The sequence below is a fragment of the Podarcis gaigeae genome (genome assembly GCF_964106915.1).
Source record: "Podarcis gaigeae genome assembly, chromosome: 4".
Classification (NCBI taxonomy): domain Eukaryota; kingdom Metazoa; phylum Chordata; class Lepidosauria; order Squamata; family Lacertidae; genus Podarcis; species Podarcis gaigeae.
Window position 1 is genome coordinate 80369449 of NC_139677.1, and position 20597 is coordinate 80390045.

At 39.8% G+C, this 20597-nt stretch overlaps 2 protein-coding genes across 14 annotated transcripts in view; both read right to left on the reverse strand.

The window, feature by feature from the left end:
* The window catches only part of LOC310843240 (cilia- and flagella-associated protein 337-like), a 1288916-nt gene that overhangs the window by 1001136 nt on the left and 267183 nt on the right, over positions 1-20597 (reverse strand). The gene's annotated exons all lie outside the window — the stretch shown is intronic.
* FRY (FRY microtubule binding protein) overlaps positions 1-20597 on the reverse strand; it is a 193758-nt gene that overhangs the window by 106035 nt on the left and 67126 nt on the right. For 10 of the 13 annotated variants that reach the window (XM_083735729.1, XM_083735730.1, XM_083735724.1 and 7 more), the window contains 2 exons: positions 15624-15823; positions 2069-2122 (listed from right to left, as the gene is read on the reverse strand). In XM_083735729.1, the coding sequence (XP_083591855.1) occupies positions 2069-2122; positions 15624-15823 (254 nt within the window). Of the gene's footprint in view, positions 1-2068; positions 2123-15623; positions 15824-18766; positions 19338-20597 lie in introns of those variants that run through there. The other 3 variants (XM_083735726.1, XM_083735735.1, XM_083735736.1) reach the window with 2 other exon arrangements.

Genomic DNA, 20597 nt, shown 5'->3' on the forward strand with positions numbered 1-20597 from the left:
TTACTCAACTCCTCCATTTATTGGAATCAAAGCCAGTGGTGAGATGAATTCTAGCTCTGTGCTGCTGTTGAAGGGGAGTGTGCAGATGTACAAATGTATCCTTGTTGGACAAAAATGATCATGTTCTTCCATCCTAAGTGAACTGCATAGTGTACAGCCTGAAGATACCAGGTCTACACAAACACTGAGCTGTTTAAACACTCTGTTCATAGGGCATTAAAAGTAGTCTATATAAATGCATTCTTTATACGATTTTTGGCAGAATATGCAAAAAAATAAATCAATTACAGCATGCCGGTAGCCTCCCTCCCTTAATACATACAATATTAAAAACTGAGTAATTAAATAGTCAAAGTACAAATTAAATTACATGGCAATATAATCAATAAATCCTTCTGCATATGCCTAAAGGGCAAAAATTAGACATGACAACATTAACAACAATATTCAATGTTAAATTAGACTTTTGTTACTTCAAAAGTTCTTGCCTTTCCTAGAAAACTTGAACTCCGTACAGCACACTTTTTAAATAAAAAAAACTATGGTTTTCTAGATTGTCAAATACATTTTAGGTTCAGTTCTGGATCTGCTTTCCTTTCTGGCTTGACACTATTTTACACTGAAACCTGCATCCATACATTGCTTTAATGATAGCTAGCTGTCTAAATGCCATTGTGCCTTTGAGGTGAATGGAAGTGAACTAAATATAAACCACCCCATAAGATAGGAAATAGAAGAAGGGGACTCAAGGGAATTTAATAAATGTCAGTTCGACTCAGGCACTAAACTGCTATCTGTGCACCTTAAAAAATCCCCCCAAAAATGTAAAGCGGTTTTGCGATTTTCTTTGCAGTGACAGCCATTGTCACTGCTGCCTTCCTGTTATACTGGAATGACATTTCTGTTATAAAGATTATAAAGGCTGCTGACATGAAAGTTGAATTTTATTCAGCTCAGGAACAGGCTTCAGAGAGAAAATTAAATCTACACATTTAAACCTAACGATGCCTGTTTGCAGAGCATGCGTTTTAATGTCCTGCTAAGTTCAATCAAATTCTTAGCACAGGGCTACTACACGCTTTGCAGGGTCACAGCAGGGACCAGATTCCACGAGGGTGGAGTTCCAGAATAACAGGGAGAGGCTTTGCCAAAAGTGTACTCTCTCTGAAAGAACCCTGCAGAAGGATAGGCTAATCTGTCAAGTCCAGCTTCTCCGTTTCTCATTTTGCCAACATTAAGTTCTAGTCTCCATATCCATTTTCTTAACAGTCCTAATGAAAACGTACCAGCATTTCAGTGTCAATTTCTCCCAATGTAAACATCTCGATATACACATTTTGACAGAGTGATTCTCCCTGCCCCGAACATAATGCTTTTATATGCTGTTTTTATGTTTTTATGCACCCTTTATATTCATGAATCGGTTGGAGAACTTCATTGCACAATTCTGAGAAGTTTGCATTTTGCAGGATGGGTATATTTCAGTTAACGTATTGCTTTTGAAAGTGCTGAGTTAGGTAGGTTCGCCTTTAAATGCAGCAACCCTCTATCATCACCACCATCGTAATTCCTGCAACACAAGTGTGAAGATGGGAAGAAAAACTCACAAAGGGGCCAAAGACCACCTTAGCTGTGAGTTCCACAGGACCTGAGGCTCAGGATATCTAGAGACTACTGGGTTGGTTTAGGAGTTTCAATTGGATCTTGGAGATGCTTAATTTCTGTATCTTCACTGATATACCTCACTATGGATTGTGCAGGGATTATTTAACTTTATTGTGCATATTGAGATGTTATCATTTATTCCTTATGACTACTTACATTTCGTTATATTTTTGTAATTATGTAAAACTACTGACGTAAGCAACCCTGAGCATGGCTTAACTATGGAAAGATGGTAAGACTCAAGACACATCTATCTACTTAAAGGGAAGGACAGGAGCGCCAACTCATTGAGAAGAGATCTAGAACAAGGGTGTGGAAAGATGCAGCCTTTCAGATGCTGGTGGACTGCAACTCCTAGGATACTAATTGCGGGGCTACAAAGTGCTGTCTGGAAATAACTTACTTGATCAAACTGGGGGTCTTCTCCACGCTGCAGAGATTTGCTCAGTGGCTTTTCCTACAATAAAGCAAAATGCATCTATCATTTTAGGAGCAGCATTATGACATTGTCTTACGCTTTAGTAATTTGATCACATTTTAAATTCAGGCAATTGAAAAGCCCATACTTACTATGCTTGTACAGTAGTGTGAGAGGCAATTTTAAACAATTATTACAGTTTTAATTTATTTACAGCACAAGTATTTTAGGTACGGCAATATTTTGGCAGGAAAAAAAAGATTTGCGGTGAGAAAAGCTCAACATAATTGGTTTCTTCTTTTTTGACAAAAAACATTTCCTTTATTTTCACAAGAGAAAACGTGGAGTGTATCATTTAGATTATATTTTTCCTCATTAAGGGAAAACACCATCAAAAGAAGCCATGTTGTTCATAGGTAAGCATTTATGTTCATTATAAAGACTAAAATATATGCCCCATAATATTAGAAAAAGAAAGCAAAAGTTTTCAGCTTTTCAGTGTATCTCCAAGGCCAAAAAGATGTGTTCAATTCTATCAAAGTGAGAATATAGTTGCAGAGAAATTCGATCTGGAATGGAAGGATAGGATCTCCTGAAAGCTTGGAATAGACAGAAACCAATATTTACTGAGAAATATCCACAGAAACATATCCTTGCTTTACTCCTACTGAAATAAATGAGAGTTCAACCAAAGCAGTTTTTCTTTTGATATATTTCAAAGGATCTAACACAGGAAACATCCCCCTACTGATTTGTCTTCCTTTGTCTATTAGATGCTATTTCACCTGTAAGAAGCTAAATATTTCTCCTTAGATTCATTCTGGCATTATTCTAATGTGGAGGTACAATGATGATTGCACTGGTGTTTTTTTTATGAATGTACAAAATAAAAACAACATGGTTTCATAAAAGAAATCACCAGTGCTGCTCCTTTTAAATATAGCTTTGAGCATGACGGTTCTCAAGTGCCAACCAGATCTGTGTGCACACAGAACTCTAATCACAGTTTGTTATTATGTCCATACAAAACTTGAGTATTCTGTGTATAACAGGGAACTGTGGTTAGCTGAAAACAGAAGCAAACACTTCTGACCTCCTTGTCATGGTCAGGATAGAGGAGGAAAAGGGAGAAAACATGGTACCCAATTAGAGATGGGAAGACCTGGGGAAAAACTGGGGAAAATTGGGGGGGACCAGGTTTTTCCCCATTTTTTTCCAGGCCTTCCCATCTCTAGACCCAATACTCATGCACATGATGCTAAATTATCGTTCACTGTTACATGTGAACCAGGGTCCTATCTCATCTTGAAAGGTCCACCGCGGGATGCAAGGTTGTGGGTGGAATTACTGAGGTGTCTGTTCCTCTGACTAATAGAGTCATTTATCCCCAGGTGAGAACTCATGTGAAAGAATCTACTTATTGTCTGGACTCTCCTCTCTTTATTTGCTGGAACCCTGTATCCGTCTCTTCCGTGTCAACGCATGATTGTCATTTCAGTCTACATGTCACACGAGCAAAGATTTAGCTTTATCTTAAAGTATCTAGCAGGTTGGTCAATGCCATTAAAATTACAAGGGTTCTATTTGGCAAGGACAATCAACTGCTTCATTAACATAATCATATTGAGCAACTGGTGTTTTTACAATGATGATGATGATTTTAAGATATCCTACATAAGAACAGAGGAAATAACCTATGAATTGTTCCAAGGTGTGTCTCAAACTCCTCCCTCCCCTTTCCTATTGGATTTCACCTTGGACCACCCTTCTCTATGGCTTAGTTCCCAGCACTGTTACAGAAAACCTTTTTCCTTTGAAGGTTCTATTATCTAGGGCAGGTTTCCTGTTTTAGCTCGCTTCTGTGACTCTATATCTTTCCAAACCTATTCTAATTATACTTTGTTCTTTCTTTCCCATTAGCTTCAGCCCTCTCACCTTGTACCGTTTTAATTATTTAATTTTTGATCACTCCTTGGCTCTGCTCTGCTTGCCTGCTACGAAGGATAAAGCTACATATCTATTTACTTCTGCAAGCCCTTTTGAGAATGTAATGTTGCTCACAACCGTCAAAAGGCAAGGCCAAGGTGCCTATGCAATGGTGGGTTAGAAAGGTTTGCTGGAATTCTTTTACAGGGTTAGGTCCAGGCAAACCACTGAGAACAGACAAGAAAACGAATCAGTACTTGCATCGAAGACCACCAGAATCTCATCCACGGGAAGAATTAACTAGTAGCACTGAAGTTGGGATAAAATGTTAAAATTTAAGAGTTTTACATAAAAGAGAAACAGGGAAGAGCCATTAGCCAAGTCCAGAAGGGTATAAACATCCAAACAGACACACATGCTGAGAGATTTAAAATGACACACACACACCCTTGGCCTTTGTTTTCAATGGTTTTCCCACGTATCAATCCTTACTGCAGTTACCACGTATTGAGACATGCCGAGCTGTGCAGTGTGGATCCGCTTTTTGCACACCACTGCACCATCCTTTTCAGCACTTGTGGAAACACACAGAAAGTTAAGCAATGTTGAATTTCTACAGATGGTCTAGGCAAGCACAAAGCTGCCCCTAGCATGCAGCTGATGGAAAAACCACAGCTGCCGCATGCTGGGAGGGTCATGAGAAAAGGACCACAAACAAGAGCAGGTAAACAAGGTTTGTCACCATGCAGGTGCAGAACCGAGCCAAAGCTGGTCTAAGGGAAGGGAGGCAGGCAGGCATGTCAGCACAGGTGACTGACTATATGAGCTCTCGCCTCCTAATAGTGTCTTGCAGAATACAGAAATTAATCAGAGCAGGGCACAACGGGGGACAATTACTGAACTGAAGCAGAGCCAAGGTGCAGGTGGGCAGAACTAAAGATCGCTTCCAGGTTTTGAAGATGCCTGAAAATGCAGACTGACTACAAATGCAGACATCGACGGAAGACATTATGGCTGCTCAGGCCGTTTCGGGTCTCTGATGTGAAGCCTTGAAGCGCTTGCTGACTTTCTCCATGCGTTGGCCTCAGCGTGGTGCTGATAACACCAAGGCTGCAGGTTCGATTCCCCATAAGGGACAACTGCATATTCCTGCACTGAAGGGGGTTACACTAGATGATCCACAAGGTCCCTTCCAACTCTGTGATCCCAGCTGAGCACCAGCTTCAGAGAAACAAGTGGTAACACAGCAAGCAAATTGTTTCAAAAGAATGGAACACAAATCCCAGAAACCTGAAAACCACAGTGAAGCTGCTATACCCCACTGCCCCTTGTAGGGTTTCTCAGCTTCCAACACCTACTAAATTATCTCTATTAATTTCTCCTCCAGTCATTGCATTCCAGAGTTAAGCAAAACTGCATTCAATTCACACCAGCGCAACATTCCTACCAGCGTTTAACTGCGCAAAAAGCTACGCCCTTGTTATCATTTCTTGGTGATGATTTTATAAACGTTAACCAAGGAAATAAATCCTATAAAGCCGTCTATGATGTAGGCAATTCGCCTTTGCTTTCTAGTAAGTGTATAAGATGTAAAGCAAGAAGAAAGAATTCAAATATGAGCCTGACAACAGAGATCAAGGATTCCTTCTATCACAAGTTTCACATGTTTGGTCTAGGAAACAGGCATGAGTACAGCACTGTAAATCAAAAGCAGCTATTTCGACAAGAATGTTAACATTCAAAACTGTCAAAGCTTGGGGAAGTTTATTTAGCACAATCTTGTGAATTCTGTGCAACATTTTGTTGTTGTTGTTTAGTCGATCAGTCGTGTCCGACTCTTCGTGACCCCATGGACCACACTTAAATGTGTAGTCACTGCTGGAACAAAGGTTTTAGAAACAGAATGGTAAAGAAAAACAAATTATGGTGAGCGTTCAAGTTGATGATTGCCTTCTTTTAATATAAATAACTGTACCACACAGATGGATTGCTTGTATTCAGATGTCACAGTCTACCACAATTAATTGTCGTCACTCGGTGATTACCATTGAATAAACTTTTACTAGCCAAGTGGCAGGTTGTTCACAATGTTAAAAAGAAATGGATGTGGTCTAAAATCAATTACCGGAACAGTCATCTGTTAATAGGTGTCAGCTAATATTCACCACTGAAAGGGTCTCCTGGAAATATGAGTTTCCTCCTCCCCTCCCATTCTTCTAGAAATGATGAAACAAATGAGTGATTGCTCACAACTGAGCCAGATAACAGTCTACCTGCTTGCCTGTTCATGTCTTCGTTTATTGAGAGGATGAAGTATTATTTTATTCATAACTGCACTTAAAGTACCCAGCAACTCCCTGGATCCCCTCCATTTGCTCTCCTCCCTCAATTTAGATGAGGGAAAGAGAAATTTTACAAAGTACGGGGAGGTTCATCTGCTCTCTTTTGGGGGGATACTTAGCCCCAGTTACCTTGTTCTACTTCATCTGAATCTCTCTGTTGCTCATTTACAGTCTATTGGGGCTCTTTTTCCAGCTGGACCTCACCTCTCAGGTGGGAGCCATTGCCATTCTAAGAGAACGAGGGAGGCTTTTATGTTGAGTTCCAGCACCTCTTTTTCTAGAAAAATAGCACTGCACTCTATACAATGTCAGCTTGAACAAAACAGCAGGCTGAATCCAGAGTCAAGAGCTACAGCCGCAGAACTCTGAATAAAGAGGGGGTTTATTCATTTTTAAGCAATTCATCAGCCTTTGGGTCAAAGGAACTATTACATAAGAACCCAAGAATATCAAATATTCATGTTCCTATTTTAATTACCAATGTATTTGCATACTCTGAACTCATTTTCTATATGAAACTCTCAGTAGCAATAAAATATCTAAAGATGATAAAAAGAAATTAAAACCCATCTATTCCTTTGCCAAGGCATATTTCTGTTTAAAGACAACAACAGTACCATCAGAACACAATAGTTTTAGGGCTGAAAAGAAATATATCAGAAATAACTAAGGATAAAAACAATTCATGCTAGATATTTCCCCCCTAAAATTCAAGAGGAGATTAAGGCTGCAATCCCATGAACACTTACCTAGGACTAAGTCACATTGAATAAATTAGAAGTACAGGGTCAATCTTATCTGAAAATCATACTTGGGCCCTCTTCCACTGAGGCTCTTTCCCTGTTCACAGATGTGCAGAAAATGATTGATTTACTTATTTTTAGCAAAGTAGAGACAATGGCACTCTGCACATGTGTAATGACACACTTTCCTATTGTGATAAAAACAGCAAGGTTAAAACTGCAGCCCTACCAAGTCAAAATCTGACCAGCTGCTACTGCTGATAGAGCACACTCCTCTTTTGGACAGCTTCTTATGCATAACTGATATTTACAAACTGCATGTCTGAAAGTATACAAAGCAACATAACAAAGGTGCAAAAAATAAAATTAAAATAAAATTCAGGTGTGACGTGGATGCCTAGATTCATACTTTTTGTATTGCAAGTATGGGAATATCGTTGATATGTTTATTGCGTTGTTTTGCTTGTTCGATTTTATGCTTCATTATAGAGGTTTGTTAAAGATAAATAAAAATATATATTAAAATACAAACAAACAAAAAAATGGGGGGGCACACACCGAAAAGAAAAATGAGAATTGCAAAATACAGTAAAACAGCTGTGCAAATGTAAATCGCTTCCGTGAATTAAAAAAAAGAAGGGTTTCTTCCATCTGGCAAAAGGAATCTAGTGAGGCAAACAGGAGGGCGGCTGTGGGCAGGCTATTTCATAAGGCCCAGGAAAACGAACGGATTTTAAAAGGAAGGCTTGCTGAGGAGAGCAATATTAACAGAATAACTGGGCGTAATAAACTCAATCGTGATTCGGTCCCCCCACCCCCAATCTAAACACTTTCTTGTCATTTCTCTTCATATATTTTATGGTCCGATTACATAATCACTGGACATATTTCAACCTATGCTGACTTAAAGGCTGCATAGTAAGGCACGTCCTGGCAGCATGTGCCGCTGAATCTATTTTTTGCCATTTCTGTGTGAATGAAGCAATCCCAACAGTGTGCTTTTAAAATGATGATTTAGAACGGCCTGAACATGCATGAAAATGTACCGGTATCTTCATATAACCAAACACTTTCTTATATTCAGTCTAGAGTTTGTTTTTGCTTTGCTTTTTTTTACATTTCTAATAAGAACCCCATGAAGCACGAACATATGCTTGAACGCATTAAAAAAAAAAGATAACTGAGACAAGATGGCAAATGTGAGTTTTAAGGCTGTTTGTCTCTGGCCAGAGCCTTATGAGCTTTAATTACTGTTATGCAAAGCCAAGCAACTAACTCCAGGTACTAAAAAAAGAAGACAACAATAATCAAATAGCTATTAACTTGTGGGTTAATATCCCATCATAATCCTGAAAATGCATGTGCTGAATTGTTTGCTGTAGTCACAATCAAAGTAGCTAATTGACAAGGTAAGCAGAAAATGAAAGATTACGTGAAAATGAAGTTATGCTCTTTCCCCCTTCTATGAGTAGATCAGCAAAACAGTAGTAAAGTAATATTAGTAAACATTTTCTTTCTTTGTCTTTTCCATGAATAATAATTAACGCAGAACATCTGAGCACTTGGCTTTATACAGCACCAGCGTTAGATTTAGAAACTGGGCTTTAAAAGTACAGAATCACTAAATAAAGGGAAACTCATGACTTTTCAGGGTGGCATTGTGCTTGGAATTATATAATTTGGGCATGATCCAAGTTAAGATAAGCACAAGGCGTTTCAGTGGGTTGGATTTAAGGATCTGCTTTTGAAATCCTATTTTGGGGTGGATTGTTCTCCTTATTTGTCTCCAGCTGGATAGAGATCACAATGAAAAATACCGGAAGAGGTCTAGTTGCTTCCGTTTAATAAGGGATCTCTTTTTTTTTTCAGTTGCAAGAAATTATAAAGAAACTTGTCTTAATAATAATAATAATAATAATAATAATAATAATAATAATAATTTATTATTTGTACCCCGCCCATCTGGCTGGGTTTCCCCAGCCACTCTGGGCGGCTTCCAACAGAGATGAAAAATACACTAAAATGTCACATATTAAAAACTTCCCTGAACAGGGCTGCCTTCAGATGTCTTCTGAATGTCAGGTAGTTGTTTATCGCTTTGACATCTGATGGGAGGGCATTCCACAGGGCGGGCGCCACTACCGAGAAGGCCCTCTGCCTGGTTCCCTGTAACTTGGCCTCTCGCAGTGAGGGAACCGCCAGAAGGCCCTCGGAGCTGGACCTCAGTGTCCGGGCAGTGTGTGGTATCACTGGATGCCATTTAAGAGCAGTAAAATCAATAACAACGGCTAGAAGATTTTGGATTTGCTGCTGGTGATTCTTCTGGATGATACGTTTTGCGGCTGAATATTTGTGCTGCTGTTTTACTGGATCTATTCCATGGATTTACAAAAACACAAATGTTATTATGATGTATTTTTTGGTACTTCTTTTCTGATTTTATATTATGCCTCATGATTTTCAAGTTTTGTAAGTCGGCTAGAGACTCTTTAAGTGTCTAGACAATGGGTGGTATTCAACTAAGTTTTACTCAAAGCAGGCCCGCTGAAATTAATGAACATGACTAAGTTAGGCCCCTTAATTTCAGTGCATCTACAATGAGTCAAACTTAGTGGAATACCATCCAATTGGTGTTTCCCTTTAGCCTTCTCTTTGTCTGATTGGCTAGATCTTCTTTTCTAAATGTCAGTCATGACTACGACTTCATTCATGGGCTAAACACACTGAAAGGCGGGAATAGGCTAGCTTTTCACAAAACAAATGAGGATAATTGCGTCTCATGGCTTGGATTCTTCAAATGCTATAAACCTACTTATAAAAAAATATGAGACAGGGTTATGGCTGCACCAACACTAAGGATATGTCTGTACCAGCTGCATGTACGAGTATTTTACAAGACACTTTCTGGAATTAATCTTGTTGAACATAACTGTAATGGTAATTCATTACAATTATGCAAATAAGATGCCAAGAACAAACAATCTTCAACCACATAAGAAAGTAAAAGCTGTAACTCAAAAGCCAGCAGTGTAAAATAAATTGTTCCAGCTAGGCTTTTACCAATTGTAAGGAGGAGATACTAGGTAACTACTGCAAAGAAATAAGACCAAAAAAAAAGGAAAGTAGCAATTACATGAGAATGAGTCGTCCATCACAATTCCTTTCAGCAAAAATATTCCATTGCATGGCCATATTCAATTTCATTTAAATTAGCCAGGGTGAATAGGAATGACTCTGAAGAATAAGTATTTTATTTAAGAGAATTCCACCCCACCCCACCCTCCGAAGCTTCAAGAATATTCAGAACAGCTTCCTATCCTCAATCTCAATAAGTGATGCCTACCCACAGTTGACACAAGGGACGTGGGTGGCGCTGTGGGTTAGACCACAGAGCCTAGGGCTTGCCGATCAGAAGGTCGGCGGTTCGAATCCCTGCAACGGGGTGAGCTCCCGTTGCTCGGTCCCTGCTCTTGCCAACCTAGCAGTTCGAAAGCATGTGAAAGTGCAAGTAGATAAATAGGTACCGCTCCAGCGGGAAGGTAAACGGCGTTTCCGTGCGCTGCTCTGGTTCGCCAGAAGCGGCTTAGTTATGCTGGCCACATGACCCGGAAGATGTACACTGGCTCCCTCGGCCCATAAAGCGAGATGAGCGCTGCAACTCCAGAGTTGGGCACGACTGGACCTAATGGTCAGGGGTCCCTTTACCTTTACCCACAGTTGAACGTGTATTGTATTATGGTCTGTGTAGCAATATAGGCCCAAAGCAGCTCTAAACATCCTGCTCTTCAAATTATGGCCCAGATCTAAAGAACTACACTGCTACTTGTGTGTTCAATGAAGATTTGAATTTCTGTTTATTACGCCAAATCAAACCAATGACCTATCTAGCTCAGAACTGTCTACACATGGATTGGCAGTGCCTTTTCAGAATTTCCAGTAGGAGACATTCTCAGTCCTACCTCAAGACACCATAGCTGGGAGAAGAAAATGAGAAGAAGAAAAAAAATCAGCCTATGGAATAACATTTTTTTTTGTTGGGGAGATGAGCAGCAACAAGAGGCACACGGATCAAATTTTGATGAGTTCATACCAGCTTTAAGCTGTGTTATCTCCATCTATTCCTTGGTCACTGGCATTTATGATAGCTGGACCACAGGAATTAAAGTGCTGTCAAGGAACTACACTGGTAAGTAGATGGCAACTCCTGCTCTGTGAATAAATAAAGAAACCTAGTTAGTCAGGCATCCTGGTCTGGGAATATTTGCAGTACAGCAATATTCAGAAGCATTTTTGGCAGCTTCTCCCAAACCACAGGAATTTGCCAGCACTGATTAAAAAAATAAAGATATTGAAACAACCAGATATCCTTATCCCCTAGGAGTCATAACGGCCAGGTATTCTCACATGGGACAGATCCAATGAGAAATTCTCCAGAGATTAACAGAAGCAGAAACATCCTTATCACAATCCCAGCTAGCCAGGGTAACCACAGCTTACTGAAAGTCCAGTTGACATCTACAGGAAATAAGCTGGGCAACAATTCATACAAAACACCAGGTACAAGGTGAGACAAAGCAATTTCTATGTTTCAAGAAGAGGTCTATAATCTCTTTTCTTAGTGTTTAATTTGTGGTGAGGCCAGAATAATTGTTGAGCCAACTCAGAGGTTTGAAATATACAAATGAGAGAAATAATTGGCATGAAGACTCAATTTCAATATATATGATGATGATGAATTCAGACAGTGGGAAGAGCCAGAAGGACCCCAAAAAACTCATGGAAAGAAACCCACCAACACCAACAAAGCTATTTATCAATGTATTATTTTTCAACTGCCCTTGTTCTCAGTGCATAGCTTCCACTCGCCCACCCTACAGTAATAATAGCATCAATAACTACACAGGAGAGGGGCAGCAAAAGGCAAGGGTCTTGAGAACACACCTGGACTCTTGCTTGAAGTCACCTGCACTCACACACCCCAACACCCCAATAACACTCTTAAGGATCTAACTGAAAATCTTAAAGTCTCACCTGACTGACACAAAAAGGAATAGACAAAGCACTGATTCCCCATTCTGCTACACGCACATTGTTTTTAAGGTCTTTGGACTGCAAATTCTGGTCAAGAAACTCAGCACGAAAGCAATTATTTCTTCTCAACTGTAATTACACTCACGTGAAGAACTAAATATTTAATTTAATTTTGAAATGACCATCAGAGCAAAAAAGAAAGAAAGAAAAAGAAAAAAGAAAATGAAAGCTGCCAATTAAGAATTTCACAAATCCAAAATTGACAGTGTTTGAAAATAATAATAATAATTTCATGATTTATACCCCGCCCATCTGGCTGGGTATTCTAAAAGCAGAATAAAACTTCAAACATTAAAAGCTTCCCTAAACAGGGAAGTTCTCTTTGGATTTATGTGATCAAGAGTATCCTTTTTTCTCAAAACTGATTGTCCTTAATTGTTAGGTCAACAGATCTCATGCACATGGATATGCATTCCAAAGGGTGAAGTCAATGGGACTTACTTCTGAGTAAGCATCTATAAGGTGGCCACTGGCATTGAGGAGGGGTAATATAATTTATTTATTTACCTATCTTATGAAATAGTTTGTATCCCACTTAACCCCGAAAATGGAGTACAGGCCGATCTAAAACAATAGTATATAACCACAATGAAACAATCTTAAAACCAATGAAAAGATAAATCACAGTATGAAGCATTGACAACAATTCTCTCTAGTGTTAATGCCCCTTCCTGCTCATAAAATGCACCTGACCCAGGGCACTGGGCTAAGTGGGCAGGTTTAAAACTCTCTTCCCACTCCAGCACTGTTCTTTATTATTATGATTATGATTATTTGCTCCTGCTGCCAGAATCAGTGGAGTCTTGGCAGTGGTGGGGAGAAAACATCTGCGGGGCAAAGGGAATGAACTAATGGTATATACTGATAGTCATTCAGTGCTAAATAACTCCAATCCCAGTCTCATGTTTTTCTTCTCTTATGATCAAGTGCCTGGGAAGTAATGAAGTTGTTCAAGAGGACTTTGTAAGACTCTCAACTTATACAAATGGAAAACTTCCACATACTTCCAATGGTTCTGAATCAACACTGCTGGAATATAAATGAATAGTTACAGACCAATAGCAAAATACACACACTGCATGCCTATGCAGACACACTTCCAAAGTTACCACATCATATACAAGGCACCATTTCATTCTAAATCTACGCAAAGCAGCCATGCTGCATTATGCAAAATTCACCTGTATTACTAAGGGCAACAAATAGCAAAGAAATGACCACAATAGTTTTGATGCAAGGGCTAACGAAGGTGACATATAGTTAGCCACATCAATGGGCTATTTGACTCTCTTATCTCTCTTGAGTCTCAATTCACACTTCCACCAAAGTTTCAGTGGCAAAATACATATGAATAAAAGCTCTTTAGGAGCTATGGGATCTGGGAATACCAGATGATGACATGTTCAGGGTTGAGAAATGCCTTCCTCTGTGTGCACATGGCAATCAGGGTCTATTTTGCTATTTTGAATAAAGAGCAGGATGTATGAAAGGAATGACTGCAGGTTAGGGCCAGCTTTACCAACATTATTATTTGCTCTTTTATCTAAGGCTACATGCTCCTATGTCTATCATGTAGCCTCTGGGCACTCTACACGATCACCCCATGCCCACAGGCAACGAGAACGACATCATGGAAAGCTCTGTCATCACGAACTTTGTGTCTGGCCCATGTTGGACAGAGCTCAAGGACTTTCTGGAAGATGTCACAAGGCAAATGCTCTTCCACTATACAGTGGTACCTTGGGTAACATATGCTTCAGGTTACATACACTTCAGGTTACAGACTCCGCTAACCCAGAAATAGTACCTCAGGTTAAGAACTTTGATTCAGGATGAGAACAGAAATCATGCTCCAGCGGCGCAGCGGTGGCAGGAGGCCCCATTAGCTAAAGTGGTGCTTCAGGTTAAGAACAGTTTCAGGTTAAGAACAGACCTCCGGAACGAATGAAGTACTTAACCCAAGGTATCAAGGTATCACTGTATTGGATGCACCCTGTCCCTGTTGCCGTGGCACAAACCCATCAATAGAATTGAAGGAATTTAGCATTTGAAAGTGTAGAAAAAAAAGAGCAGGAGATGAAGAAACCTATCTAAGGCTGTGTCCGCATCAGACATTTTACTCAAGATAATGGGCTGAGAACCAGCATCCTTGTCCTAGATGCTTATCAGACATATGGCCAAACCAGATGCAGTGTTAAATCAGAGAGTGCCTGGGAGAGAAGTTTCCATTGCCAGCATTGGAAACTTGCTCCCTGCCTCTAGTAGCAACTTTGGGACTGTAGGGAGGGTAAATGGTAAAAACTTTTATATCGCATGCTGTAGCTGGGAATTCTTGTTGTGGGAAGTGATTCAGAAATTCAATAAACTTAAGCCTATAAACCTAATATTGATTTATCTTCATTAGTGGTGATGGAGAATGTGAAATAGGCACATATATATTTAACATCAAGCCTAGCTAGGCTCTGGGCTACTGGAAATTGTTTGACTCACTAAAATGGGCATCCGTGATCCTCCTGAAGATAAAAGATCCCAGATCTTATTTAGCCATTGATGTGAGTGAAGAGTAATTCAGCAAAGATTTATCCCTTACTACTAAAGACCCTCTTTTCGTTTAAATATATATTTTAATTATTAAAAAGTGAAATTATATTTTGCAGATCCTAGGGAACACGCAAAATTGCACACACCCTGGAACTGCCAAACTTACTATCTGAAGTCAGCGCACCAAATGGGTCTTATCCCTACCCCCCAAAAAAGCAAGACAGAGAGCTTTTAAGCTCCCCAACTTGCTTTCAGGGCTCTTATGAGATCTTGAGGTCTCACGGGAGCCTCCCAGAGTTCCGTAAGCAAGTCTGAGAGCTTAAAATCTCTTTCTGCACTGGGAAAACCCCGAGCAAAAAGAGCTTTTAAGCTATCCTCCTTCCATTTTGCTAGGTTTTACTACTTATTGTTTTTAACAATTGCCTTAACCACCAAGAGGACCACGGTCGAAAGGCAGAGTTAAATAAATTTATGTAGAGACACACATTTTTACAGTGTCAAGAAGCAATACCAATGTACTTCAATTCCCAAATAGCTAAGCAACAAATCAATTCCTGGTAAATTCAGCTTGACTCATTGTAAATAATTAAACACAGAGCCAATAAGCTCTTAATAGACAAATATATTAGATTTATATTCTGCCTGTCTTTTGCAGACCTCAAGGCAACACATGCAAGTTTCTGATGCAGTTCCTTATCTAGATAGTGTCTGGATCCTGCTAAACTCCAGCAAGACAACTGCATCACATGCATCAGGACCGTAACCTGGATCACAGTGTTTCAGTATGATAAGATGACACTATTCTCTTGGGTCAAGTGAAATAAAACCTGCAAAAACATTATAAAGCAATTGCACTAGCACAGGCAGAAGTGTTCAGCTAATTTCTCCTTGACTCACCAGGGGCTCTGCCATGATGATGCGGATCTTGCGCTCAGCCTGGGTGGTAAAGTTAACAAATAAGCTTTTCAGGACATATTCCCCAGGTTTACTGTCTGGATCGACATTGATAGGCAGCATGGTTGGAGGTCCCTTTTCCCTTTGTGTGCCAGAAACAGATGGGACGGGTGGCTTGATGTATCCGTTACCCACCGGAGAAGCTGAAAAGTAAAGAAATATATCTTTAATAAGACTTAATTATAAAATGTTGTCCCTTCCCTCCTCCTCCTCCTCATTATTATTATTATTATTATTACTACTAATAATAATAATAAATTATTTATACCCCGCCCTCCCCGGGCTCAGGGCGGCTAACACCAATAAAATCACAGTAAAAACATAATAGGGGGAAAAGAGAAAAGGAAAAAAAAAAACCCCAATTTAAAATACAATTTAAAATGCAGCCTCATTTTAAAATAGCTGATAAATCAAGACCATAAGGGGAGGGAAACACAAGAGTCAGACTGAGTCCAAACCAAAGGCCAGGCAGAACACCCAAGGAGCCTGGGCTATTTAGTGTTGAACCTTTTGGAAAAACACCAGCGCTGTTTATGGGAAACTTCACTAGTGAACAGGGAAACAACATCAGACATACCGACCTGGGCGTAAGCCCCACAGAACTCAGTAGGGCTTACCAAGCGTAAATGTGCACACCATTGGGGTGGAAATACGTAACTAGAGTTGACATAACGAGTTGTTCAGCTGTACTGGAAGGACAGTATAAGAACCTTTTAAAGAAGTGACTTCCTTGTCAAGCGGGCTTACATAATGCTTTTTTTATTTGCAGCGATCTATAAGGCTGCACTAGCAAGGCTGCCCATGGTACACCAGGCCCACCAGAAGATGATGTGCCTGATATACATAGAAGGGATACTTCCATAGATAATACCAGGAAGCACAGAGAAGCAAACCAGGGGGATTTGCATTGTTAGAACACACACACACACACACACACACACACACACACACACACACACACGCCCTAAAAAGAAGGTACAGATACTGCTGCAGAAGTCCAGAAAACCTTGCACTGGGCCTAGATACACCCTTGCATTTGGGGGTAGGGCGATTCTCTTCCTCCCTCTGATTCCCCAGGATGCAATCTAAGCAGAAAATACATTGGTACATTGGATGCAGAAGTCTCATAACAGTGCCCCTGTTTTCTCTTTCACAGGGCTGATACTGAAATATGTTTACTGGATTTTGAAAGCAGCTGACGTTAATCAGGAGTTGATTGGGTTAGGTTCCTAAATTCTTTCCCTGAACCAAATGCAAACTGCACAGGAGAATTTTTTTTCTCTTGCTCTCATACATAGAAATTGTTCTATTGTTTATGCAGTAGACAAAAGGTAATTTAATCTCTCATGCCAGACAGAAAGCCCATGACCCTTTATCTGATGTCACATTTAATTCCCTAATATCAAGCAAGGTTCTGATTTACCTTTTTAACTTTCATATTCCTAAACCAGCTGATATAATTTGACCTACTTTTTTTTCCTCTTGCCATTTGAGACCAGTGCAATATCTAACATCAATTAAAGATGGAACATTTATGGCTGATACTTCTCCAAATATAGTTAGAAGGGGGAACACAAACTATCTCACACTAGCGGCAAAAATAATTGCTCTTCAAAACTGAAAGGCAAAGCATGAAATGCACACACCCTGCCAATGTGAGAATGGGTAGGTGTCTCAAAAATACCAAGTCTATGTTAAGGGTTGCTTATACTAAGAGAGTATCCCATATGTTTTTCAACATCAAACAGGACATTAGTTCTCTTACTAAAAGAAAGAAAGAAAGAAAGAAAGAAAGAAAGAAAGAAAGAAAGAAAGAAAGAACCATTGACTTAAAGGATGTACATCAGTATTAAATGTTCACATCTGGGGGAAAAGAAAGAAGTTCTCTTATTGCACAGAGTTTTTATTTATATGGATGAGTATAGCAGAAGGATAAACAGGCCAGTTGGAACTCAATGACCCTAGAATCAAACCCTGTTTCCAGGAAATATTTGCACACACAGAAAGCACCTCAGACTAAGCAAACTGAGGAAACTATAGAAACATAAAGCCAACATGTCCACCTATCTCAAAAAGTTAAAGACAAATCAAGCAGATCTCTCTCATGTAGACATATTCCTATGTTTCCAACACTATATGAAGCAACCTACGATATCATGTGGATGTGACAGGTGTGACAGAACTACTATATTATCAACAACCACAACTGCTGGAGGTGGCAAAGCTATGAAATGGCAGAAAGACAGTGACAGGGCAAGGTGGAGATGAGATATAATTAGCAAGAAGAAAAATCAGAAAATTTTATAATTACGTCTAAGAAATTTTTCAATCTCTTGTATTCACATGCTTGAATCTTACAGATTTTTTTAAAGCCTATATATACACAATAAAGTTATGGAAACTTGTTGAAGATTCAACTGGTGTGCCACAAATAAACATTTTGTTCTCCTACAATTTCATTCCAGAAGGGTAGACTAAAAAAATACAAAATTTCTAGCATTACTAAATTGCAGAATATTCTCACCATTTAAATTTATTTATATCCTAGACACACATTCCTCAGATACGTTGTTTTCTATATTAATTTCTTCACCCAAACACTTGACTTAAACTATGTCACAGTGTTGTAATCTAAAAATGTTAAAAGGAGCATAAATGCCCTATTCATGGACATTACGATTACTGGGGGAAGAAACAAACAACTATAGGTTTCATTAAACTCTATATCATTTAATGAAACCATTCTAATTTAATATACTCTTGAGCCAGTGCTGCGTTGTCTAGGATAATGTAAAAAAGTACAGTTGTTTATGTGCCACACATACATTACAAAGAGAGAAAGTAGAAATTATGTCACTTCCGCAGTATTCCAGATATGTAGTAAACTAAAATTGAAGCCAAAAGCCAAACCAACAAAAAGAAAAAACACACACAAACCAAACCCTTGCACCCAGTTAGTAAAGCTTTGTAAAAATACGACTAGTATTTGATATATTTATATGTGGCTCGTAAAAGTTTTGAAATGCATTCAACACCAATACGACAATTCAGAATGTTGACTCATGGTGAATCTTCTTTTTACGTACCAAGTCCTTTTATTAAGCTGATCACACTGGATCTTCTCCAGCAGGCTAGTGAAATCTCCATGAGACTGGAAATACCTGAGAAGTCCCAATCCTTAGAATTCTTTTGTTTGTAAAACTGAGAGGGAAATGGCTTGCTTCATGATCCCAGTTTGGTCCTTTCACTGTAAGCATGTAGGTTTTCTCTCACCCCCCCCCAAATTCAAGGGAAGGCGAGTGTTGACTTTTAAGTGCTGAAGATCTGCAGCAATCGAACTGGAGAAGGTTTCCTGATCAGAACACGGTTTCCATAACCAAAGGGGCAATTTTTAGCTTCAGCGTACGATGATGACCTACAAGTTGCAGAGTGTAGGCTGCCAGTCTATATTTATCCGCAAGCACATAGTATACCGACAGATTAGCAAAATACTTCAAGCACTCCAAGAACATGAGACTTGCTTGTATAGTTCAGCATAAACAACCCTTCCATACCGGCAACATGCGTTATCACACAGGCCGAGCTGAAGGCAGCGTTTCTCTCCCGAATTCTAAGTCAGAGATAACACAGGGGCGAGCGATAAAGCCTTTGTTTTGTAACTACGGACTCTTGGCCACAAGTAGAAAACAGTGCGAATTCCTGAGGACAAGAACTGAGACGGTGTCCTTTTCCCATGTCAAGAGAAGTGCAAACCACTCATCCTCAAGGCAAATGACACAGGATACATTTACACGGCGTACAGCCAGGGTGGTGCAGTGGTTAGCGCTGAGTCTAGGATCTGGGTTCAAATCCTCGCTCAGCCGTGAAGCTTATTAGGGTGACCTTGGGTCAGTCACTGTGTCTCAACCACACCTATTGCACAGGGTTGTTGTGATGGAAAAAAATGTATGGTGTCTTTAGTGATGATGATAAAGGAGAAACCACCACTCGTCATTTACAGCTTCCCATTAAAACTGTTCACACATATCAATGCTCTACAGCAAACAATGACACCTGAAACAGCCAGTAACCAGCAAAAAGAGGCCACATAAGAGAGATACAGACCAGACTCTGCTGCAGATACAGATCTGTCCCCATTTCTAATCTGGCAACACTATCACAAGACCTAATAATCTCACTCTCATCAGGGGGTTCATTCACCTGCTGATCTTTCAACGTGACACTTGACAGCATTTGCTGACAGTACTCTTCCACATAGGACAACCAGGTCAGTCTCAATTAAAAAAGGAATATAAACCTGACATCAGAAATCGCAATACAGTGGTACCTCGGGTTACATACGCTTCAGGTTACAGACTCCGCTAACCCAGAAATAGTACCTCGGGTTAAGAACATTGCTTCAGGATGAGAACAGAAATCGTGAGGTGGCGGTGCGGCGTCAGCGGGAGGCCCCATTAGCTAAAGTGGTACCTCAGGTTAAGAGCGGTTTCAGCTTAAGAACGGACCTCCGGAACGAATTAAGTTCTTAACCAGAGGTACCACTGTATTGAAAATACATGCCAGTCATCATAGTGCAGTATACTCTAGGTTCCCCAACATAGTGCCTTCTGGGTGTTTTGGGCTACAACTCCTACCAGGCAGCAAGGCCAATGATGACAAGATGATGGGAGTTGTAGTCCAACTGCACATGAAGGGCATCATGTTAGGTAAGGGTGCCTAGTGCATATGCATACAGGATATGCAAGTGTGTGTTTTTTTAAATGGCCAGGTACAGAGCCCATATGCTGTTGGCTGAATCCACAGAAGGATTATTTTAGCTCTTGTTAGATTGTTAACTAAATCTAGATATATTCTTGCACTAGTGCAAAAGGCTGTGCAAGAGACTGAAAAGAACAAGAACCCACCTATGACAGGAGA